At 29.4% G+C, this 26,025-nt stretch overlaps 3 protein-coding genes across 3 annotated transcripts; 1 reads left to right on the top strand and 2 right to left on the bottom strand.

The window, feature by feature from the left end:
* The first annotated feature begins 1,697 nt into the window (after positions 1–1,697).
* Positions 1,698–8,360, top strand: LOC108554299 (laccase-2). Its single transcript, XM_017909516.1, has 11 exons — positions 1,698–1,867; positions 2,377–2,518; positions 3,884–3,986; positions 4,166–4,323; positions 5,139–5,406; positions 5,739–5,943; positions 6,229–6,410; positions 6,613–6,820; positions 7,258–7,461; positions 7,622–7,855; positions 8,176–8,360. Exons 1-11 carry the CDS (start codon positions 1,762–1,764, stop codon positions 8,358–8,360), a joined length of 1,995 nt encoding a protein of 664 aa, XP_017765005.1. The 5' UTR covers positions 1,698–1,761.
* A 290-nt stretch (positions 8,361–8,650) lies between these two features.
* Positions 8,651–25,059, bottom strand: LOC108554298 (laccase-14). Its single transcript, XM_017909515.1, has 9 exons — positions 24,953–25,059; positions 23,306–23,414; positions 22,933–23,143; positions 20,545–20,711; positions 19,294–19,471; positions 9,640–10,023; positions 9,214–9,435; positions 8,922–9,140; positions 8,651–8,820 (listed from the first exon to the last, which is right to left on the bottom strand). Exons 1-9 carry the CDS (start codon positions 25,033–25,035, stop codon positions 8,651–8,653), a joined length of 1,743 nt encoding a protein of 580 aa, XP_017765004.1. The 5' UTR covers positions 25,036–25,059.
* Positions 13,979–17,817, bottom strand: LOC108554305 (uncharacterized). Its single transcript, XM_017909522.1, has 2 exons — positions 17,127–17,817; positions 13,979–14,469 (listed from the first exon to the last, which is right to left on the bottom strand). The coding sequence occupies exons 1-2, from the start codon at positions 17,508–17,510 to the stop codon at positions 14,041–14,043; spliced, it is 813 nt and encodes a 270-aa protein (XP_017765011.1). The 5' UTR covers positions 17,511–17,817; the 3' UTR covers positions 13,979–14,040.
* Positions 25,060–26,025: the final 966 nt, after the last annotated feature.

The following is a 26,025-nucleotide window of genomic DNA, read 5'->3' as shown; positions in this document are numbered from 1 at the left end:
TCATCAAAATTAAGCAGAGAAAAAAATATTTTTAAACTATAGGCTGTGATTACAAGACACAAAATCTCACAAAAATAAAATATTTCCATTAATATCTTCATTGAGATGTTAAATAAAAAGCTAGTTTCGTATTTAGCATTTTTAATATGCTAAATTTACGTATGTACAAAAACAAATTACGAAGAGGAAAAAAATATTTTTTGGTTATAAGCATAAACATGAGGTGATATATTACTTTGCTATTTTAGTTATCTCTATAAGTATACATTATTAAGTATCAATATGTACTTAGTATAACAATTTATTATAACAATTTTAGATATAATGAGAAACAATTATCTGATTACATCTTTGTTTTCACGCAAAATATCAACATTTCTTACGATACATGAAATTTTAAACAAGATTTTTAAAAGATGTAATAAATAATTGTGAAATTATGTGCTAAGGACATGAAAGATAAAATAAAAAATTATTTATTTAATTTCAGTATTATACGATCATCCGTATAGGAAAGAATTACTTCATTGTATAATGTAAATGTAACAAAATTTGACACTTGCAAAATAAACTAACTGATATTTAAAAAGAAAAATGCATTTTTTAATTATTAATACAAAGAGCAAACAAATATCAAATTATTTTTTTGTATTTAAATTTTAATTGATGAATATTATTTTGCTATATTACATTTTTCGATTTATATATTATTCGATTCATTTGTATATTGAAGAAGACACTATAGTTATAATTAATTTTAATAATAATTTATTAATCCGATTATTTATGATACATAAACAATAGAAACAAAGAAACGTATATATTTTCTTACGGTATCTTTAACCTTCATATTTTTAGTATTTTTATAAAACAGGAAATAAAGTTTTAATAAATGTTAGGAAACTTATAAATATTCTTTTAATAGTTCTTTTACCGTTGACGTCATAACATTTGAAACAATTGTTATATGTACTGTATCGATAATAACAAGAATAAATTACTTATTTTTAATTTCAAAGGTCAGTAATATTTCCTTTAATTTCCTGCTATACATTACTGAAACTTTTGAAGTTTTCAATGCGGTATGAAATAATTATACGAAGGAATTTTAAGTATCTAAAATGTTACTTTAAAATTTGTAAAAGCTTCAACAACAGTAATTTCACTTTACACGGTTACAAAATGAATTTACTGGAAACTATTTTACATAGATAAATGTGCAAATATATAATCAATGTTATAATCTAATAATGCGTTTTACAATATTTTATAAAATAAGAGATATTCAAACTTCAGATATTTTGCTATAATAGAATGCAGCTTAAAGCAAATTACGGTTAAAGCACATTTACACAATAAATTTGATATGAAAAGTTTAATCCTTAAGTCAAATAATAATAAACTAAATTATTGTAATTTTTATACATTGATTTCGTCCCTTATCACAACGTTTCTTGTATAAAATTTAGATATGTGCAATGTGTAGATTTTGCATTTACCCATTAAGTGATGTCCTCGACGCTGCATAATTTGAAAGAACGTAGCGACGAAAAGCTTTCAAACGATAAACATTACAGTGTAATTAAAAGGGAATCGATACCCGGAAATGCAAGTCGATAAGTTTTACATGATTAAATTGCCGCCGCTTTTTCCATAAATTCAAGCTATTAATGCGAAAAAAACTTAGTATTGATCGATTGAGGGAAGACCAATAAATCGACTACTGTGCTCCAGTTCTGTGAAAAACAAAAAAAAAAAAAAATGTCTGTTTACTTTTTTACCGCTCCTAACGGCTTTCGTCATGTGCTGAAGTTCTACGCGTTATGCATAATTCTACTGGTTCACGCACAGCTATCTCATAGTCACTGTAAGTATCTATGTACAACATGTTTTAAGGAAATCTGACCGAGTCATTAAAAGTGCATCTACATGAACTTTATATCTATGCACGTATGAATATAGGTTTAATCAGTTCGTTTGAAATTATTATACACAGTAGAATTGTATGCCTTAGAATTAATGTTTTGAGAAAAGTTCTGTAAGTTTATATTCTTACACTTTTTTATTAATATTATATACAGTTTTTATAAATAGTTTTTAAGAACAAATCGTTTTTTGTACATTTGATTTACAAAAATTAAATACAATTTCTCATATATCGTCATATAATCTTCATATATTTTAGAGAGGTATAAAAATTCATAGTTCCTATGTTATTTTGCTCTATTTTTATTTAAATTATTATTATGTCTTTTGGTGCACAAAGTTTGTTTAAATTTTGTCTATCGTATTTTATAATTATTTAATACTCTTAAATGCTTTTTCTTATTTTATTTCTCTTTCTTGTTTTTAATGCATTACTTAATTTATACAAAGGGTACTGGCAGTCGGATGAGAGTGACGAAGATTCGATAGAATTATCTACGCCTGAAGAATGTGCACGGAATTGCTCAGAATATGAGGAACCTAAAAATTGTTATTATACCTTTCAAGTTGAATATTATACAACAGTGGGACCGTATGTATTAATATAAAAAGTGTTATATATTCAAGTATATTTAAGTATATATATTATTATAAGTAGTAGTAAAATATTCCGATATATTTTATTAGATTGTTATGATATAAACAAACTTTTTACTTTATTATACTGAATATAATTGTAAAGTAAATATGTTATATACTAGATATATAATTATCCTTATCACATGGATACAAAATGATGCAAAAATATATTCTCAGTTAGACTAATATTTATCATTGTAAACTCAATAACAATAATCATTGAATATTTATTGAATTTTTAGTTAGCATTATTAAATATTTAATTACAATATTAGAAATATTTCATTAAAATATCGACTTGCAAAGATAAATAAATCGAAATAGTGCGTGCATCATCCAATTGAAATACGAACACGTGTTAACTTTTATAAAAATCATGAAATAAAATGTCTTTTTAGAGATGAAATAATTTAGTCACATGAAATTTCGTTTCAATTTATGGGGGTATTGTTATAATCCGGCATAGAGAAATCGACCTTTTTGGGATTCTTTTCTAAAGAAACCATGATACATATTGGCATGCAGTTTTCGCACTTAGATTTATTTATACTTAGAGAAAACTTGTAATTTTTTTTTTAACGAAATTAATGAAAATTGTGGAAATTATACGACCTTAGGTAAATCATGTTTTTAAAAACGGTCTCGAATGGCTGACGTGATTCCGGGCCATCTGGTTATCTGAAACGAAAAAACCAAAAAGCATCTTAATTAGTATAAATACAGCTATAGCATGAACCACCAGAATGGTGAAATTTCGAAAATTATAAAAATGGCAGCATTTTGAATTTTAAATATCGATTTTTCTTGTGCTTTCTTTTAGGCACTAAACAAAAATAGAAAAAAGCATCAGATTTTGAAATACGTGGTTCACGCGATAAAGGTACATCTGATGAAGATCTCCATCAAACTTTGAGTCATTCGTTCAACTAAAACGCGAGATATCCCGCCCGCCAGTTCAAAAAATATGGTTTCCAGAAAACTACGTTTGAAGTTTTTGTTATCCATTGTACAATGGCTGTACGTCGCAATTTAAATATCTATAACTTCGCTAATTTTACGAATTAAAACAAATCCTTTTGCACAGACATTTTCGAAAGCATACACTTTGAAAAAATGCAAAAAAAAATCAATTTTTTTTTTATACGAATTACAGCAATACCCCCTTAACTACTTTGTTTTATGAACTTTCTGAAGGTATATTTTTTAAAAGACTTTATTTCTTTGTATGTAGCTGTATATTTTAAATTAGATATCGGAGACACGATATTATTTCGTAGTCATGTAATTTGTTGTAAAGATGCATATTGATGATTTTCAGTGCCTGTAACTACACAGGATTTGAGAATCAATGTATTGTCGCGGATGGATTTGAGAAAACAATATTACCTATCAATCGACAATTACCAGGCCCACTGATTGAGGTAAATGTCATAATAGAATATTAAAATGGTGATTTTTTCTTTGTAGTATTATTATAAACAAAGTTATTATAAACAAACTCCTCGAAATCGTTATTATATATATTAATAACCGAATTAAATTAATTCCATTTGAAGACTAATTTAAACTTAATATGTCAAAATTTTTTTATACTTTGCAGATATGTTTGAATGACAGAGTTATAATCGACGTGACTAATGGTGCTCCAGGAATGGAAATCACAATGCATTGGCATGGAATTTTCCAAAATGGTTATCAATATTATGATGGTGTTCCTTATATTACACAATGTCCAATTGGATCTTCAACAACATTTAGGTGAAAATGCTATTATTTCATATTTTACTGTTCCTCAATGTTTTAAACGTGAAACATTGTAATGTGTGAGACACTTCTTAATTTTATATGTCTTTTATCAAAATTATTATATAATTGCTCTTTTCAATTCAGACAATATTATACTTCATGACCGTCTATTTTTATTGTGTAACAAATTGTTACATATTGTTCTAATTCCTCTTTTAGCTTTTGTTATAAACAAGGAAGTTTTCTTTTTCCACATAATGACTTTTTGTAGCTTTTTATCAAATAGCTAAAATACATTCTTTTAAACCTAAGGGTTAAAACAACCCCTATTATAACTTTAACAGGACAATATATTTATTATAAACGTATTTTTAGAAAGCTGTTCATAAGTCCAGTGAGCTACTATTTGTTTTTCGATATTTAAAGAATTTCCTTGAGATGGTTTATTACAATCTATGACATGGTACATTTTAATTTTTATTTCATTTTAATGCACCATTTTCCACGCAAAAATAGCTTATTTTTAACTGACATTCGATATTTGTACTTTACGAAGTAAGTACTTTTACTATTTAAATTATAAAATTTTCTAAAAGAATCGAAAATTTATTTTTTTTTTCGACATATCACAATCGAAAATTTCTTTAGAATAACTTTTACATATACGTATTTATATTTTCTTGAAAAACCTGTTAAATAATTTATAACACTCATTTACATAAATTGTTTAATAATCTTTATTAACAATAAGAAAAAAGTAAATAAATCAAATTTAGTACCAAGTATTTCCATGAAATAAATCTTGCCAAATCTTCTGATTTTTCTAGATATGATTTTGTAGTGGCAAATTCAGGCACGCATTTCTACCACTCTCACGTAGCAACGCACATGCTAGATGGGCAAGTTGGGGCTCTTATTGTCAGAGATCCACCATCCTTAGATCCTCATAGTAAATTATTTGATACAGACCAAGTAGTAATATTTTTGACTGACTGGATGCATGAGTTGTCAATCGAACGTTTTCCTGGTTGGTATAGACACGATATAGGACAGACTGCAAAAAATATACTTATAAATGGCTTAGGAAATTGGACAGTAAGCTATATATTTTTTATTGCAAACTATCTGAAAAAAATTGAAATATTTTCTTCGTGAAATTTGTAAAATGTTGAAGTTACCAGTGTTTATTATAAACTTATACAACTTTTGGTGTTGTTAAATTAAATGATTAATTTTAAACAACAATTGTTCATTCTACTGTGTCGATACTTTCAATATTAATTAAAAGTATTTTTATCATTAAGATTATTCGTTACTTTAAATTGATTATTTATTAAAATTTAATAGAATAGAAATAGTACTTATTTACAAGCTTTGTACTATTGTTTATTTTACAAAATTATAAAAAAATTATAATTTACTTTTAGGATCCAGATACTAAACAAACGACTAATGGAAGTTTAACACAATTTACGATCGAGCAAGGACTACGTCATAGAATGAGGATGATTAATTCTTTCAGCACAGTATGTTTAGCAGAACTCTCGATTGAAAAACACAGATTAACTATAATTGCTCAGGATGGCGCAAATGTGCAGCCTAAAACAGTGGATAAAATAGTTTCAGCTACAGGTTTGATAAATTTCAAATTTTTACCAAAAATAATAAATAATTCGATTTATTTAATTTATAATCTGATAATTAAAAACCTTTTCTACAGAATACAACTAAATGTTTGCAGATGTTGAAAATATTTAATGTGAAATTGATTGGAATTAATTTCATTAGCAAACTTTTATGTGAACTATTTATTAATAAAAACGAAAACTGTTTTTAGTATCTTTCAGTCTTATAAAAATATTAATTCTTTTTTATTAATTTTTATGTATTTATGTATTTTAAATATGTATTCAACAGGTGAACGTGTTGATTTCATCCTAACTGCAGATCAAGACCTAGACTCATATTGGATACAAGTACGTGGTCTCGGCGAATGTGCAGAAAAGGGTGTACAGCAATTGGCTATCTTAAGATATGAAAATGGTCCTGCACAGCCATCATCAGCTCCTCCTGCTTATAATGATACAATAAATGGTGTAGTAAGTATCAAGATATATCTTATGTCTGACCTAAAATTAATTTCTAAAAAATTTAATTTCTTTGAAAAAATGTATTCTTATATGTAACATTTTTGTTTTGTTCCTTTCGAACTTTCTGAAATAAAGTTTTAATATATATTTTAAGTTTAGAAATTTAACTTTAGAGATTTAACTACTGTAATGATTTTACCTTATCTTGTAGACATATAATGATCTAGATGCAACGAAATGCAATACTAATGACACTGAGACTGTAGTTTGTTCTAATCAATTGGAAAGTGTAAATTCCGAGGTTGAAATCATGAAAGTTGAACCAGATGCAAGGCATATATTACCCTTTTGGTTCTTCAATTACACTCAGTACGATAATAAACCATTATTTGGAGTAGATTCGTATCGCACTTTCATGGGTAAGTTTTCCTTGTCATGCTATTTAATTTTTTTATATTACTACCTGAAAGTATTTACTATTTTAATACTTTACTTTACTTGTTATAATTTTATAAGAAAAGAGTTTAATTGTATATTCAAGTCAAAGGCAAGTATGAATGAAGAGTTTCTTGTAGCACAATGCTGCACATAATATTCAACTGAATATTACGGTGACTGCGCACGTTCTAACGCATGTAAAAAGCGCGCGTCAGTCAATTTCTGTCTACTATAAACTAAGGAATCATTGTCATTGGTTCATCTGCGCATCTGCGCTCTCTCATATAATTTTGTGTCGTTGAAACATGCGAGAAATGCCTGTACGACAAAACTTGCTTTTCTGTATTTTCTATTTATCCATTATTTATTTTTACATTATTTATTTTGCTTCATTATCGAAAAATTTTATTTGTTTCAGATGTAAATGATTATTCTCAGCTTATTTCTACATTCAATAAAATCGCATTTGAGACGCCACAGGCGCCTTTAATCTCACAAGCTAACGTTGTCAAAACCATATGCAAACCAAATCAAATGAGCAATTGCACTGAGCCTTGCATATGTACTCAAGTTATTAATGTCAGTCTACATGATGTCGTGGAATTAATAATATACGATGCAGGTAATATTTATATCTAGTAGAAGATATTATAAAAGAATTTTGATGCGTTTAATAGGCTAATTTTAACTCGTAATACAAATAATATTATTAATTTAGAGAAAGCATAATACAGAATTTCTATTAAAAATTATATAATATTATCTAATAAATTATATTACAGCATGGTTAAGTGAATTGCATCATCCGTTCCACTTACACGGTTATGAGTTCAAAATATTTAGCATAGGACAGTACACTGATGGTAGAAACATTTCGACTGCAGACATAGATGAAGTAATAGAAAAACATACGGAACGTCTTAAAAATGGAGAGTATCACAATCCACCTGGTAAAGACACTGTTAAAATTCCAACGAATGGATACTCAATCATACGTTTCAAGGCGGATAATCCAGGTAAGATAGTCATTTATTCTTATAATTATTTATTCTTCGTACAAGAAATATAAATTTTACAATTTCTATCATATAACTTTCTGAATAAAAATAAGTTTGTCCGTATAGATTTCATTTTGACAAAATTTGATTTCTTTGGAATTTTGTTAGATATAAATATATTTAATTAATCTTAAGTATAAAAAATCTAATGCACATATTTGATCGACATTATTATAAAGAATTATTTCTTTTTTAAATTATATTAGAACTTTAAATATATTTTGTACATTTACTAAACTAAGTGAATTTAACTAACCATTGAATGTTGTTTTTTACAGGATGGTGGCTAATTCATTGCCACTTTAGTTGGCATCATCTTACTGGAATGGAACTGGTTATTCGTGTAGGAACTAAAGCCGATCTTCCATCGATTCCAGACAAGTTCCCTCAGTGTAGTAATTGGAAACCGGCATTGCATACTTTGAACGAATTTTATGGTATTGGTCATTCCCACGTCCAATAATCATTTAAGTGAATTGTAATGTATAGTAAGTAAATAAAAATGTAATATTTTCAGAAATCGTTATTTTATTCAACACTGTTTTTCATTAAGTTACAAATTGCTTTTTAACATATATTACTTCTTAAATAACTCTCTATTTTTATGTTACAAAAATATCTTTTTGATCGACTTCGTAAACGAAGATAATTTATCGTACAACAATAAATTAATATGATTACCTAGCTTAAAATAAATAGAAAGATATGAAATAATTATATAAAAATGTAGCGAATTACACTTTATATTTTAAATTAATTTTGTTCAAATATCATGTCCGGATGTTTATTGTTTCCGCAAGTAGGGAAATTTAAAGGAACAGATAAGAAGTTTTTATCATTTCCTACTTTCAATAAAAATTGCATAACAGGTCCAGATATTCCTGGAGAAATTGCTGTACTTCGTGCTTCCCACAACCAATATCCTATAAATATAAATGAATTAATTATGTTACAAGACACTACTATTTATATTAAATACAAATCGTGGAGGACATATATAGTACGAAAATGTAACAATTTCTACCTAAATTATCGGTAAAAAGACGAAGAATAACGTATCCTTTATTTGGTACGATAAAACTATCTTTTTGGGGTGGATTTAAAACGTTACGATGTAATTGCTTATTATGGTCCAACAGCATAATATCGTCTTTGGTAATTGCATGTTCAAAGCTATTTCTTCCTAGAATACTTGCGTTATAGCCATGTATGTGAAATGTCTGAGAAATATTTCCACCAAATCCTGAATGTAAAATCATTTAAAATATAAGATCAAAAATCAATATAATATACGTTATATTTTTCTAACAACATACCCTCGTCTAATAAAATAATATCGACATTTTTTCCTGGCGAAACTTCGATAACTTGAATACACTCGCAAAATAATGGTGTATCAGTACATGCCCTTGAACGCCTTTCAAGAGAGCAAATTGATTCCGTGGGTGTATTTTCTGGTTGAGACAGCAGTGGAGATGTGGGGTACTTAAAAGACATGCGATTAATTTGCGCAACTTTTACTCCTTCTTTATTTGTACCTGAAATGAGAACGTTTAGATAGAAAAATACGAAGTACCAAAAAGAATGGTAACAATAAAAATTATGATTCGATAAAACAACAAAATTACAGATATTTATAACAAGATATACCTTTACATATTTTATATTCGTAACTTAATGAAAATTATGCTAAATTGAACAAAGCTAGAGTAATAAATTTAATAAACAATTTGTATTCTTACTTAGATCTGATGGATAAAAAGGACATCCGTAAACATTATATCTATAATCGGACATTTCATCCGTAAAATGAGAATATGTATTCACGTCGAATGGGATATAAATAACTTCGTTCGAGTAAATCTCGGCTCTCTTTGATCCTTTTAAATCCAACGCACAAATGAGATTCCTCGATATTTTGTGACAATCATGTCCCTTGTTCGCAATTGCGTAGTCATTGATTTTCAATAGTTCCTCGTCTTTTATTATAGTAGACTCTGGTTTCGTATCGTCATAAAGAATGAAAGCTTCCTGATGTAGATTTTGGCAATTCAAGAAACCCCTTATATCGATGAGGTATTTTCCAGGAGGTTGATTCGCTTCGATAATCAAGTCAAATCTCTCACCTAAAATTAAATTAAAAAATGGATTAGCCACAAATGTAAAATTAGCGAATTTTTTTATAAAATATCTATTTGTCAGATTATATCATTTTTATTATTTTCGATTATTTCTGCCTATAATTGATACGGAATTTATAAGAAATTATGTTCATTCGACAATTAATTTCATCAGAAATCACAAAATATGGAACAATGTTTTTTTAGAAAATACTTAATCTCTTAATGATATTAATCTCTTAGATATTAACAATAAATCTAATTTTACAGATTTGTTTGATTCGTGAAAAGATTAGTTACATATTTAAAAAACACTTATGCTAGTTATTTTATTGGATAAAAAAATACAAAGGTAAATATAGGCGTTGTGTAATGTTACAGAATGACATAAACGAGTACAAAGACCATGTAGATAAACATGTAGCGATAAGAAAAGAAATTATGTTTATTTATTGCTGTTGTATATGTACAACTTTCATGAAATTCCTTTAATTGTAATTCAAATTATTTCGTTACAAACGACATGCCTGCAATTATCGAATTAATATTTATCTCCGGTAATAAAATTAGTCTGTTTCAAAATTTAAGTTGCCAATTTTGTTATTAACAGTATTTATGTTACATTACTAACAAGCAAATTCATTAAAAAAGACTTGCTTAGTATAATGAGCTGATTTCGTTAGCAATAAGATGTACATATAAAAACGTGAAATAAATTCATAGTCATATATACACATATACATATATACGTAACAACATTAGCTTTTTAATCACTGTCCTTTCTTGATTCTTCACGAGATTTTTCTAGATCATAAATAACCTTAGAATTACGTTCCTTACAAGAAATTTTTACATTATGTCATTATTACAATACGCAAATATTAATACTATAATCATTATTTACTGGAAGAAAAGTCATGGGATATCAAGGCAGCGATCGTAGTTCAAATCTTACATAGATCCCTATGTGACTTATTCTACTTTCTTTTCTACTTTCCTTTTCTTTTGCACAGAAAGATACTGTATCTTCTTGAGATCCATGATTGAGCATCATTATGATTAATATTCAATAAACAGTCGAAGTGTGAGAACGAATATTTATCACTATTGAAAAATATATGTATATATTGCAGTAACGATTACGAGAGTTTTAACTATTTATTAGTTACTAATACCTACTCACTTTATCTACAATTGATCACTGAAAATAACTTCACGAGATAACTTCGTCTATTTTAGTTCCACCATGTTTATTTTTAGGTTATCTCTGCGATCTATCGATCGCCATCTATTACAACGGTTATATTTCGATTTATAACATAATTTCAAAATTATGTTACATCATTATCTATGACGTACCTATAGCAATTATATTCGAATAGGTTTATTTAAGAAATTAACAACGATTGTTGAAATTATCAAATTAAAATGAATTATAATTCATGTATAATAATATACATCGATAATGTATACAAATCAATCAAAAATTACTCGTGAGAAAGAAATTAACAGGACTTGCAGAAAGGGTTCCATCGAAAAAAATAATACGTCTGTAATAATGGTCTTAAGACCAGTTTCATTTAATAGAAATAAAAAAAGAACTTATATATTGTATAAAAAACGAAATGTCTAGTTGTGCGAAGATTAGTTTCGAGTATGTACCTTAAAATTTAACGATCGTAAGTAAAGATTCTAAAAAGGATCATGATAATACAAAAATATAAAACTATCGCAGAATCAGGAACAATAACGAATGCGTTGTAAAGTCATACACCGGAGATTGTTGAACCTTGTGTACAATCATTACAATCTAATTTCTTCTTTATACCTAACTAATAACGAAGGGCCCTAAGTGATATGATATGAAATGTGATGCAACTTGCTCGTTAAACGAAAATTAATTAATTTAAAACGACTTATTTTCGACTATACGGAGGGACTTTTTTCGATAAAAAATAGTTTGCTATCTATACACCTTACTACGTCTACTATTTAAAGCCCTGAAACAATACCAATGGAATACTTATAATCTAGATCATCCATGAGACAGGTTACACAAGAGACAAATGACGAATCTTGCTAGAGAATCAATTTCATTGAAACTCATTTTATAAGGTACGATTCGTTCCACAATATGTATTAGTTAATCTTTCCTTATTAAAATACTTCATAACAAACAAATCAATATCTATAATTAATAATCATCTGTTCTTTCAACAAGCAAATTTTGAAGATTATTTAAAAAATCATATCAAATTAAAAAATTTAGATACATACATTAAAAATATAAGAAAATTGTTGAAAAATAAATTATAATACAATAGTAATACATTTTCGTTCAAGTTTTTAAATAAATAAGTAAAAAGAAAAATTCAAAGTTCTTAATTAATGTATACATAACTTTGGACATGAGTTTAATTTTATCTGTATAATAAATAGAAAATATTATCAAAATTTGATACTTGTTGCTAACGTTCATTGAAATATGTAGCAAATAATTACAAATATTTATTGGAATTAAACGTAGTATAGGATAGATGTACGTTTTAAAATTTTCTTTCCAAATAGTGTAGTATGGTTCATTATTCCATTCAACCTGTCTCAAGTGACATGGACTTTTGACTTATTTTAAATCTAAAATCACATATCCGCTATTTCTATCGAATATGAGTAACATTTCGTTCCACGATTGTACATAACGATTGACCAAAGATCATTTAAAAAACATTCGATTGACATCACAATGACAAACGAATAAATAAGATCACGAAAAATAGCATCGTTTACAATACAGTCTTTCTCATGAATCGAATTTTACAACATTAACGCATGTGTTAAAAATATTTTTGATACACAAAAGGCATTTACATACTATAAAATAATATAAATTTTTCCTTTCGTCAAAATTTAAATTTGTTTGTAATATGCTTTGTGATGTAACGCGCTTCTGGCTTTGAATAATAAAATACTATTTCCTTTTTAATGTTCTGTAAAATTTTTTAACGCTTGGTAATTTCTTTAATATTTTGATTCCACATAATTCTATCACTTCTAAGTATACAATTCTCTTAACAATACGTAGATTGTTTTTCTTTCTTTCTCAGAAATATTTAAGATTATTCCTGGGGCCTTGTACGATTATTTCCCAGGAGAAAAACCAATCGTGTACAATTATCAAAAAAATATAATATTAAATATAAACAATTTTCTTATTTCCTTATATGTCTTATTTTATAATGAACGACATAATAAGTGATTCATTCGCTAACTATATTCAAATTTGCGTCGCACAATATATACTATAACCGTAAAACATTCATGCCTTATTATACAATCTTATCGCTCAAGTTTCACACTTCAGAGAAGGACAAACGTTCGTTTCAATAGACGTGTCCGACACGTCTCATTTAAAATTTCGAATATATGTATAATTTTCAATGCTATTCTAGATTATCGATTTAAAGTTTAACACAACTTTAACCAATAAATGTATCATCTGACAACTGACATATAATACAGAATAGAAATAGAAACCGAATTAATAAGTCGTTTAATAAGCCAGAAACGCCAAGTTTTGTCGCTTCTCAACAAACTTTAAATTAAATATAATATACTAATATGATTCTATGTCAAAATCGAAAGTGCCGTTAAAATGATTGTACATTTGTAGCACGCTATTACTCAACAATAATTCCAGTAATTAATAATTACAACGCGTGTTTGCACCTACATTTGCAATGGCGCATTAAACAGAACATTAATTCGTCCAACCGCAAGAGCATTTCCCGTTTCAATCTCACCAGTTCATTTCATGCTTCGACATGAACATCAATTGTAATCGATCGTCTATCGTTGCGAATTCATATAACGTCCATATGTGTATGAACACATCATTACCGCGATTTATTTTATGAAAAGTCACGTGACAAAATAACGCATGTGGAACACATTTTCACCCCCATCGAGACGTATGATCGCCTTTTTTTTTTACCCTTAACGAAAATGAAAATAAAGTTGCACTTGTTAGCGACGTGTTTGCGCGTAGACGCCTATCTCTGCTTCGAACAGAATCTGATTGATCCTTAACTTCGCTACCGATCTGGAGTATGAGTCTGGAATCTCCGCCAGTTGTACAGCAATGCTCTCCGCGAATTTCGCGAATTCCTCTTTCGTTCTCTTCCGTTCGTCCGACGTGGTCTCCAGTTTCGTCTGACCAGACTCATCGAGATCGCAAATCGGACTATTGTGACTCAGCAACGAACCGTTGTACAGTTCCATCGCCTTCAGGCTCGACGACGACGACTCTTCGGCGTCTTCGCTGAGTGATGCGTTGAAGGAACCAGTTCCCGATCCATTTGTCTCCTCGTTACAGTCTATAAATGTGATGCTTTCAGGATCGATGTCGCTGACTATGTACTCTTCTTGTAACTTCGACGTCTCCTCCTCGGCCTTCTACAGGGAGAAGAATATAATTTCATGTTTGTCACAAGCGACGATCGGTTTATTGTTATGTCTAAGCATACGTGTAGGCGAGAGTGAAACCCAGTTGGTTAAGTAGAAGAGAGGGCAACGAAAACGCGTAGAATAGGACCATACAGGGCACTGTATGGTAAATGAGTCGATGACGAGTGTGAGGTTATGAAATAGAAAAATTATGACAATAAATTCTGCATGGTTTAATCCTTATTTCTTACGAAATACGATAGTTTTCACCTCTTTATATCATTCCATATGAATCTTAATCTTTTATTTCTAAAAGAAAGAGGTTATAATCTAATCTAAAATAGAACCTTGTTAAACTAGCGAATACATATTTACCTATATGCATAATTCTGATATCACGTGTTTCTTTTATGACGTTTTGATGTTTCTTTGCACCATATTTGAAGAGCCAAGTAAGGTTGTATATGAAAATTACCGCGGGAAGCATATATTATTTAAAAGAAAAATATGCTTTTAGCTGTTTAAGTAAATGTATCTCTCCAGGAAACGTGAATACATTAAGAGGTAAAAAAGAATTATAATAATAATAAAATAACATTTACTATACAAATAGAATTCGTGTTCTCATTCAGCTCTTCTATGTTTCACCTATCTCACAGTAGACAACAATTTTTTTTTAATTATTATCTTTTTAATTGGTAATTATCACTAATTGCAATGCAGTATTCTATGAACCCGTAAGAACCAATTTCCTTCGCACGTTCGCTTCACATTTAATTTACCTAGAGAACTTTACCGGAATCCAGAGAAAACATCGCATTCCTAGTTATTATAATTACGCGGCATGTAAACACAAACGAATCGTATCGAATCGCGATTCAATCCGCCATATTCGGTTCACACGATTCAACGTTAATCTAACATTTCGATCTCCCGAGGAAATCCCGCATTAAAAAACTTTCACGGGAGTATATTTAAATATCACGAAAAACAATGGCCACATATATCAGATACGCTTAATTAAGAAAAAGCACACACATTAGTTCATAAGTGTATAATAAGGAGAAGTCCAAACTGTTTTTCATATTTTTTATATTGCCAAATCAAATCGGTGTAATGAGATTTGAAATATAATTGATTACTGAATTTGTATTCCTTGTGTTAACCTACTTTTTCTAAAAATTATTCAAATGGTTGTAAATAGCTGGAATGATCTGTAAATGTAAAATAAGTAATCTATATACGTTATTTCTCTTAACATTTACAACGTATTTAAATATATTTGATTAAACCTAATTAATTTTAAAATTTGTCTAAAATAACAAATATTTTGGATTAGGTATAATACTACTTTTAAATTTGCAACATAAAATTAAATGTATTTGTTTAATGAATAAACATAGATATATCATTCTAACAAACCTAACCTCAACGTAATATCATATTTGTCATCTCGAGCTTAGTAAAAACTTATTACGAAATGTGGATACATTCCTTATTAAACATAATATGTATTATCATGTAATTATGAATAACGATATATCATAATCGATTTTCACTTTTTATTTATTATTAGATTATCAAACTTGCAATCTGTTTCTTCAACTACAATTAATATTTACATTTTGAACGATTTCGCTGTGAAAAATACAGTAATCATTAGAACATATTACTTCTAACCCAGTCTTTCAGTAATATATAAAATAAATAATTTTAAGATAATTTATAGGTTAAAAATAAATTGCCGAAATTAAAGCTTTATATACATAACATTCTTCGCGATTATTCGTCCGCGTCCAGCTGTCTCTCCATTTTCGTATATAACGATACAAACAACTCGCAAAACCATCAAGACGGTATAGAACACCTTACGTATCATGGAATTGCGTCGCTATAATTCAATCAGTCCCTTAAAGAGGAATAGGACGATGAGGCGAGAGAAAGAGAAAGCAAGACGAGAGAAGGAAGACAAAGGCGGATGGCGACAGACGGGCTGAGCAAACGAGACAGAGAGAATCGTATAAAACCAAACACGAAGTGCAAGAAAACGAGCGTAGAAATGATCATGCTGAAGTAAGATGGAACTACAGTTGTCATCACTCGAGCAGCGCATGAATGTACAAAGAGACCTGGATATATTTTAAGATCAATTCGAAATATAATCTATCGAAATGAGAAATTGACGCGGGACGAATATTGGAAGAATAACATGTCATTACGAGTCGACGAAATATATATCCCGACAACCGACGCCTCGTGCAGGGGAGGCGATCGTTTCCACGAAACACATTCGGACACAATGGTCTTTCTTCGAAATTACTTGGCCAATTATGCGATGGCGTAAACTGGCCTCCTTACGATTGGAGAAAGGGAACCTTTACGACGACACTCTATTTATCACCGATTTTTTAGAATAAAATAAAAAAAAGAAAAAAAGAAATAAAAATTCGTTATTTAATTAGAGGTTAGTTTTTTGAAAAAAATTGGAAATATAAACGATCGAAAGAATGGAGAATCTCATAGACACACATGTACACGCATATGTATGTTCTGTTAAGGCAAGTGCGACACGTGGGAACGAGATATCTGTCACAACTGGGTTTCTCGCGCGACAGTGTATACATAGACGTAACGATAGAGAACGATGTATAGCCGTGTGTACCTACCTTCTTCCTCTTACTATATCTACGTGTGCCAAATTGCAGGAACTGCATCGCCTTAAAGGCGAACCACTTAGATACGTAAACATCGTCGGGTCCAGTGGCAGCGTCGCGACTGTTCTGTATCTTGTGAACTTCTCTCGAGTACTGACACTTCAAATTTGTAATCTTTTTCTCGATTTCAAGCGTGTTGCAGCAAAGAATCTCGGCGAGCTCCTGAATCGCGCGTTTTCGCTTCGCTCGGTCGCGATAACCACGAGCATTCCAATCCCAGAGAACACGTCTCTGTTGATACTCGCGCAGTAGTTCGAGAGTCTTGTCACGAGTCCACTCCATGCCGAGCCGCGTGTCGTTCGTTTCTGGCTCGTTCCACGCGTCGTCGCTAGACATGGAAAATAGAGTGGCACGATGGTTAGGGCGGCGCACGGACACTAGTTGGCAGCTACCGTTTTCTCCGAGAAATCGTGCGTTTCGTGCACCAAAGACAGAGAATTACGGACGGATGTTGAAGAAAGTTAGAAGCTGGTAAAGGTAAACGAGCGAGGAAGCAGTCGGCTGACAAGCAAGCGGGCGGGTACCCGTTCGTGTAGCCGCTAATAAATCGTCGACTACGAGTCGACAACGACGCCGCAGCCGCGAATCGAGCACGCGTTTTAATGATTTTTGCGCGAGACCCGCGCGCGCTTGGTCGCCTTCCTTTCTTTATTTCCCTTTGCGGAAACCCGGCGAGAACACGAAGACGGCCGAGTCTGCGCGAACGAGTCGACCACCGCTGCACGCCGCATCGCTAAACGTATGAGCACCAAGAGGTTTCGTCCTTTCCTCTCTCGCTCCGCCTTTTTCTTTCCCCCTTTCCCTGGCGCATTTCTTCTCTCTGGCCTCGTTGCGTGTACCCTCTGTTCGTTCCCTTCCTCTTTGTTTACCAAACGACCTTGCGCCTCGTTTCATCGTTTTTCGTTCTTCTCCAGTTTCTCCGCCGCTTCCTTCGCTGCTTTCGTCTCACACTCTCCTTCTCCTCTCTCCTCCTTTTGCTTCTTATACTTTCAGATTAATTACGATAGCCGAGTTTTTCACCTTGCTCGTCTTCCCCGGCATTTCTTCGTTTCTTTTCCGTTTTATCTCCTGTCCTCTTTTTCGTTGCCACTTTATCGCTTCGCTGAACATATCAGATTCTTCCGATCGTTTCCTTTTCTTCGTGTTCTATCTCCGTTCGTTCTCGCCCTTTATCATGCTGTCTTCTTTCCTTTTGTTGTCTCCTTCGCGTAGACTGCAACTCCCTCTACTTTTTTTAACTTGCGATTCTTACAATGCTGCTATGGTTTCCGCAGGACGAATACGATTGGTAAGAATCGTGCTACGCTTATACACCATCACACATGGAAATCCTTCATTTTGCGCAGTAGAATTAGAACAATATCAAACGTTTCTTCCACTATTCGCTATTAATTTACATTACATACTGCCAACAGCACGAATTATACCGTAAATTTACTATTCTTTCTTAAATATTTTTCTAAACTTCTATATCATTCGAGTAAGACGCAAATCACTGAATACTGTATCTGTTACTTCAGTGACATTTTGCAAATCAATTAAAAATTTATCTACTATATAAAAATATTACATTGCATAATGGACTGAAGTGTTTTACATACATTTTACATGCCATATATGCCAAGTTACATAATTAATAATATAAAATTTTTAAATCTCACTTTTGTTATAAATTAACTAAACGTAGTACAGAGTAATATATTTATTCGAGCAGTTGGCAATGCGTTCACATTTCATGATGTCTTCATCGCCATTTTCGTCACTGTTTACGCTTTTACAATATTTTAGACGCTTGGTTTCTTGATGTGTAAACTTCTTTCATCTATACTCCAGCAAACTGACCTGACAAAAATCTTTCGCAGCATATAGATATTCAGTTCAATTTCATTTTATTACATTCCGTCCCGCCTCCGTTGATCACAATTCTTTCTCGCCTCCACCACTCGCTTTCACTCAAGCTCGGGGCGCAATTGTGCGCGAGAAAAAGCGAGAGACGAGGTCGACGTATAAAATCTCGGATGAAGTGTTTTGCGCATCCGCATGCACGTACAACGATCATATCTTACGTGTGCTGAATGTTCAAAACGCATAGTCTAAGGAAGGAGAATCGCCTGCATACCTGGAAAGGAAACGATGTGTCTGCCCGTCGCGGGTTCAACCGGGTTGCCATCGGTAGCCGAGACTTGAAAATCGTGGCCAGATATGGACAATAGTACAGGGCAGTTGTACGCGTTGGCGTTAATGAGCCGTAATAAATATTTCGCTCCATGGTGGACGTTCAAGGTTGATCCGTTATTCTGAAAGTAAAAAATCGTAGTTAATGTCGAACGTCGGTTTTGTGAAACGTGTAACGAGAGAAAGTTCTCATTCTGCTGGCGTAATCCACATTATACAACGTTATGCGACTAGAACTAGAACGTTAAGTAGGCTTTTCCGAAATTATTGAAATATCTTTTAACAATGTGATGTTTAATGTTACTAAGATTGATCTCTACCTTATCAAACTACTTTGAAGAAAGACAAAAGTATATATTTCTCAAAAATTTATATTTATATGTGTAGTTGATTGACAGACATTTATTTAGTTTAGAAAAGAGTTTTTCTTAATATTTTATTTTATAAGATACTTGAAACTGAAGGAAAAAGCTTAATATTTATGCCTAATTAAATGCAATACAGGGATTGTTAAAGAAAAAAATTAGCATAGAAAAATTAATTAATATATTATAATTCTTCTACTGTAATTTAGTATTTTAATATATATTAAACAAATATGAACTATCTTTTTGTGGTTTCTATACCGTAGTTTTATTGTTATCACTCTATTTATCACTTGCTTAGTTATTAAATGATATATCATCATATAGTAGACAAGAGAAGCAACTTTTTAATATGAAATAAAGATGAAGCAAATTAAATTTATATGTTAATCTAATGTACAACGTATTAGATGCTTAAAATATGACATAAAAGAAATTTTACATTAAGCTTCAATTTATTTCTAAACTTTCCTATGAAATCATGCAGACCTTTACAGTTTAACTTATTATATGACACTCATTCTACTAACATAAAACAGAAACAGTAAATAACACTTAAATGATTAACATTATCTCAAAATTTGTAAAGGTAATCTTTATTTTATAGTTTAATATTCATTTAAAAAACAATTTTCAATTGTCAAACAACTGTGAATGTATGTAATCTTATTGTACAAAAAGGAACTCTGTTACTCGCATATTTATTTATATAAAAATTTTGACTTAAAATTAATTTCATTTTGGATTAAAAATCTTCAATAATTTTCATTCTACATTATGTTTCTTTCTGGTTACCCCTTAGGGTCTTGTCTAATTAGATAAAACAATACCTGGCCATTTAAGAGGAGTTCACTGGGCGTAGGTGGATGTAGGTGCGAGTACTGCGACAGTGGAGTTGGCGGCCTTGATGACAAGAGAAGTATCCTTTCCAAGCTAGGGTCATCTTGTGGTCCTCGAACTGTCAACGACCCGTATACGCCGTCGCCCTGCTGTGAAACTAATAATCCAACACTATTAATGCTTTTATTATTTTCATGATTAATGAAAGGATTCACGTTCCATTAATATACCACAGTCATTTTATTTTATACTTATGCACAAATCGTACGAGAGTTTTTAAATATAAATTTAATAATGTAACAAGCAAAACTTGTTACATGTTCAATACAATTTTTAAAATATGACAAAAATTACTATTTTATTTATCTCGAATTAAGAATAAATTATTTATTTATTTGACCTAAAAACAAAATATAATGTAAGTAAATCTGTAATAAATTATTCAAATGATTTTTCATATTAATTAATTATTATTGATTATTTCTTTTTTACCTTTTTTGTTATTGTATTTATTTATTACCGAATATTTTATTTACTAGCTGTGTTCAAAAGATATAGTTATAGTTAGTATTTATTATTAATAAATTATAATAAAGTAAAATTAAAATGTCCTTTTAATTTTGCTACTAAGTTAATTATTATGTAATTTATTTATAATTCATTATATGTATATATTATATTATAATATATTTATGATATAACATAAACAAATTACTTAAAATAATCAAGTGAAAAATTATATTTTTATTTGGAAAATATCTATATCAAGAAATTTTGTATTTTGATATTCATACATTAATTTTACGTACGCTTAAAACAATATAAATAAATTGAAATTATAACTGCGAAGTGAATAATATTGAAGTAAACTTCTAATAATAGTTTCTAGTTTCGCCGTTAGAGGGAACCACATTCAGTGTTTGTGCAACTTTAAAAGTAGGCACGCCTATTCTTTTAATTTTATTGATCATCTGCTTTAATCTCGTTTTGCTTGATTACAACATAGATCGAAACGATATTCTATAACAAATTTGTCTTAATTTCTATTCATTCAAAATGATTATTTTACTGTAAAGGTTAAAAATACTATATTATTTTTTTTTTAATTTTAGATTTTTCAATCAAATTTTTCATAAACATTGAAACTTGCTCCTGAAACAATAATTAAATAAGATGAGAGCATCAATGAAAATAAAATTTGGACGAGTTCATTTCTTGTCTTTACTAAAGTTATCACCCTTTATCCACGAAATAAATTTAAATCAATTGTATTTTTTAATCTTGCAATATGTAATTCAATTTAATTTATACGACACCGATGAACAATTTTTATTCAATATTTCAAACATAATTATACTATAGATTAACAGGAATGAAATAAATATACATAGGCATTATGAAAAAGATACTAATGCGTTATACTCTTATGCATCAATTTTGCTAATAAGCAAAAAAACTTTTGTGAAAAATGTGTCATTTGTATAGTAACAATTATCTTTTATAATATTCGAAATTTGACATAAATGTTTCAATATACCTGAGCATCCTGGATGAATAAAAGCTGCATATTATATTTCATTCTACTTTTCATTTTATCACCAAAAAATTATCTCATTTCACTCGAATATCTAATAGAAAACGAATTTGAAAAGATAAGTGTTAAAAAAATTAATATTTCTAACATTTTATAGACACTACTTTTCTTGCAACACCAGACGTAACGTGTAACCTAACTTCTACATGGTTACAAGATTATTGATCTACTTTAATTTTGCTTGTCCTCGCAGAAGTAGAAGCCGTTCTACAGCGCGGGAAAATTAAAATCGACTTAAACGATATCGAACTTACTTAGTTAAAAATAAATATATAACAATGTTAAAATAAAATTAACAGTAAAATTAATTTCCTTAATGTTTGTTTAAAATTATTTTATTTATACTCAATTTATTACTGCATATATTTGACTGCAGTAAAACAACGCTAGTCAAATACCTTTTGATAAATGAGTCAATCATAAATGATTTTAATCATTTTTCCAATAAATGTGGTGACCAAAATTTAGAATATATTATACTACTATTTTAGAAAGAAATATCTTTGAAGAAAAGAAAACATTGAACTTGAGATTGTTTGTAGAATATGTAACTATATATATATATATGTGTGTGTGTTTGTGTGTGTGTGTGCGCGCGCGCGCGTGTGTGTGTATAGATATAACAGTTTGTTAATTAATCAATTAACAATTTGTTACTTGTATTTAATTATTTGATAATTTTATTATCAAATTATCATATAATCAATTTGAATACGATTATATTAATATATTTTTTAAATAAAATTTTTATTATTTTAAAGTTGTTTAAATACAAGATGCTTACCCACGTGTGCATAATAAATATATGTACCAACATTTTCCGGTTTTAGTTTATATCGAAAACCGCCAAATGGTAATATTGAACACTGTGTGATCATTGAAACCCCATCCATATGAGCGGAATTCTTTTGTGGTAATCCATGCCAATGAAAAGATAACTCATCGGACCCTAATCTGTTATACAAAAGGACTTCTATTGTATCTCCGAGACATACCTACAAATTGAGAGGTAAATTTATAAAAAAAATATATATATATGCTGTTATTATACAAACTGTATACAACTCATTGTATATAAATTGAAATTTTATATTGAAAATAAGATATATAAATGATTGATAAAAATTGCACAGGATAATAAATTTGTTAATTATTACCTCTATTTTTGGACCCGGACTTTTTCCATTGATTCCTAGAAATCTTTTCGATGAAATTGTTTTGTCGTAAATCATCGATTCGTAATTGCTTTTAGAATCATTATGAATTCTATAAATAATAAAAATTAAATTTAACTTGTGCACCCAACAAATATTTGAGTTAGTACTTTTATATCTATAGTTCATTTATTTTATTTGAATGGTTGTAGTTTATTTTATCAATCTACTTTTACTAATTAACTTCTTACTAATCTATTCTTACTCATTCATAGTAATCATTAATTAGCATAGTAAGCTATAATCTAGCATAGTATTTACTACTACGTAAACATCACTAGGGAATTTTTCGTATAAATAATTCATCGGGAAATGAAAAGTTAGAAATTTGAATTTGATAAATTGAACCTACATAATGCATAATAATTAAATTGAAATCACTTATATTTTCCTTTATAAAACTACTAAAAAACATTAATTATATTGATAATGTACTTTAGATAGTTGTAAAAAAAGAATCTAAAATTTGTTAACACAAAATATTTTATTACTAAATTTATATTGAAATGAAATTATTATGTGAAGTAACTTCTACGAAGACAAATAAGTACGAAATTATCAACCATAAAAACAGTTCATTTTAATATATATATATATTATGAATTTTTCTCTTACACTTTTTAATTTCAACATGTCGATAAAGTAGATTCTAGCTAACGCACTATGGTTTAATCAGAGATAAGGTATAGAATTCAAACTATGGACGAAAATATTTTTGCTATATTAATGTAGACAAAGGAAATAAATATTTTCAAATCAAATTTCTCAAAAATTTTTTATAATCTATACAATATCGAAAAAAAAGAGAATAATTAACTAACTTTTGTCTGTTATATACTTCCGTTTCATTCGAATTATATTTTAAATAGTATAGATAAATGGCGTATTTTCAGTAGTATAGAAAAAGTTTTTGTATATTTAATATTGGACAAACACATTTTAGGATTAGGATAAAATGTTGGAATAAGAAAAAAATAATAATTATTTTCACAACTAAAGAATTTACACGAAGCATATGGTACCATTATCTAGTTTTACTGTCTATAGGATAAGTAAACTCTTGCTATCCGTGATAGCAAGTAATAGTGTGAGAACCTGTTGCGAATGAAAAAAATTCAAGATGCACTCTTTAACCAAGTGTGTTAACCGTTAGATCTTAGATTACAGTGGAAATTGTATATTCCTTCCACAGTTATTAGAATTGACCGAGATTCCGGCCTGTTTTTCACTCAAAGAGGACATTCGCTATTTTAGGTCTGATAAACGTCACTAGTTCGTCATCAGTCGTAATTCTTGTATAAATAATTCTTAGGTACTAACACCTTTGTAGCTTAATATGACTTTATGTCACTTAAGCAAAATATAACTTTTCTATTTATGTACAATTAAAAATGTGACTCAGCTTATTCTTCAATATAAAATTTTATAAATAAAATGATTATTATATAAAGGATATAAAATTGCTCGTATAGAGCAACAGTTTGGAAAGTTTGTTAGTTTTAACATTTACGTATCAAACTTTCGAAAGTATAGTGCGTTTTTATTACAAATGCACTGATCAATTCGATATCATAATACAGATTATCTTACCTGATTATACTAGGCAATTCTCCAACGAAAAATTCGTAATGACATAATCTTTTTGAAAGTGCATTATCAGTACAAGATCGCATGCATTCATGATCATCATCTATTGTTTCAAAGAGAGAATAATAAAATTAACGTAATCTATGAATCTCATTATTAGAAATGCTTTTAAATAATTTTTAAGTTTATTAAATATTTGCAATGAATTCAATTTCTTTAAAAAGAGAGGGAAAAAGTTTCATTTTATGTTTGTATGATCACATTTTTCTAAATACATTTTCTTTAAATTAATTTTAATACATATATATATACTTGAGAATTAATTGTACGAGGTATGATTGAAAAATTCGTGCAATTATTTAATTTCTCGTAAACAAAAACATCTGGTATATTTTTCGCTAAAAAAAATCTCAGCTAAATCGGTTTTATAGGTTAGATTTTGCAATTAAATAAGTAGTTTGCATTTCAGTGTACTCGGTAATTTTTGCAAATTTTTATAATAGTGGAACAAAAAAAAAATATATATATAAAATTGTGTATAAAAAATAAGATAATTTGATTTAACATTGTTAAAACGTTAAGACAAACTTTTCACGAGTTTAATGTGCAATTACAAGTGGTTTGTAAATAGTACAGACTCATGAAAGTGGTACAAATGTTAAAGTTTTCTTAACAAATTCCTTTTATTGTCATAATACTCCATGAATATTTCCCACAAGGTTTTACTGTTAATAAAAAGTACTATCTAGGTCTTTTACAACATTTGTAGGAAGTAATCGTAGATGACCCGATTTGTGGAAGGATAATACGTAGAGGCTTCACTACAATGATGTCAAGTTCTCTCACCACTGTACCATTTTTTATTAAATATTTACATCACTGATTATTCGTGAATTTCTGGCCAAAAAATAGCATAATGACGATATCATAGCCCTCGTACTCCCCTTATATGACCCCACACAATTCTTTTTATTTCCGACATTGAAGAAGATGAAAGGACACTTTCAAAACGATTGAAGACATGACACACAAATCATTGCCAAACTAAGAATCATACCATAATATGAATTCCATAA

The sequence above is a fragment of the Eufriesea mexicana genome, unplaced genomic scaffold (genome assembly GCF_001483705.2).
Source record: "Eufriesea mexicana isolate 0111107269 unplaced genomic scaffold, ASM148370v2 scaffold18477, whole genome shotgun sequence".
In the NCBI taxonomy this organism is placed as follows: domain Eukaryota; kingdom Metazoa; phylum Arthropoda; class Insecta; order Hymenoptera; family Apidae; genus Eufriesea; species Eufriesea mexicana.
The sequence above is the reverse complement of the archived record's forward strand: the minus strand, read 5'-3'. Positions and strand labels throughout refer to the sequence as shown.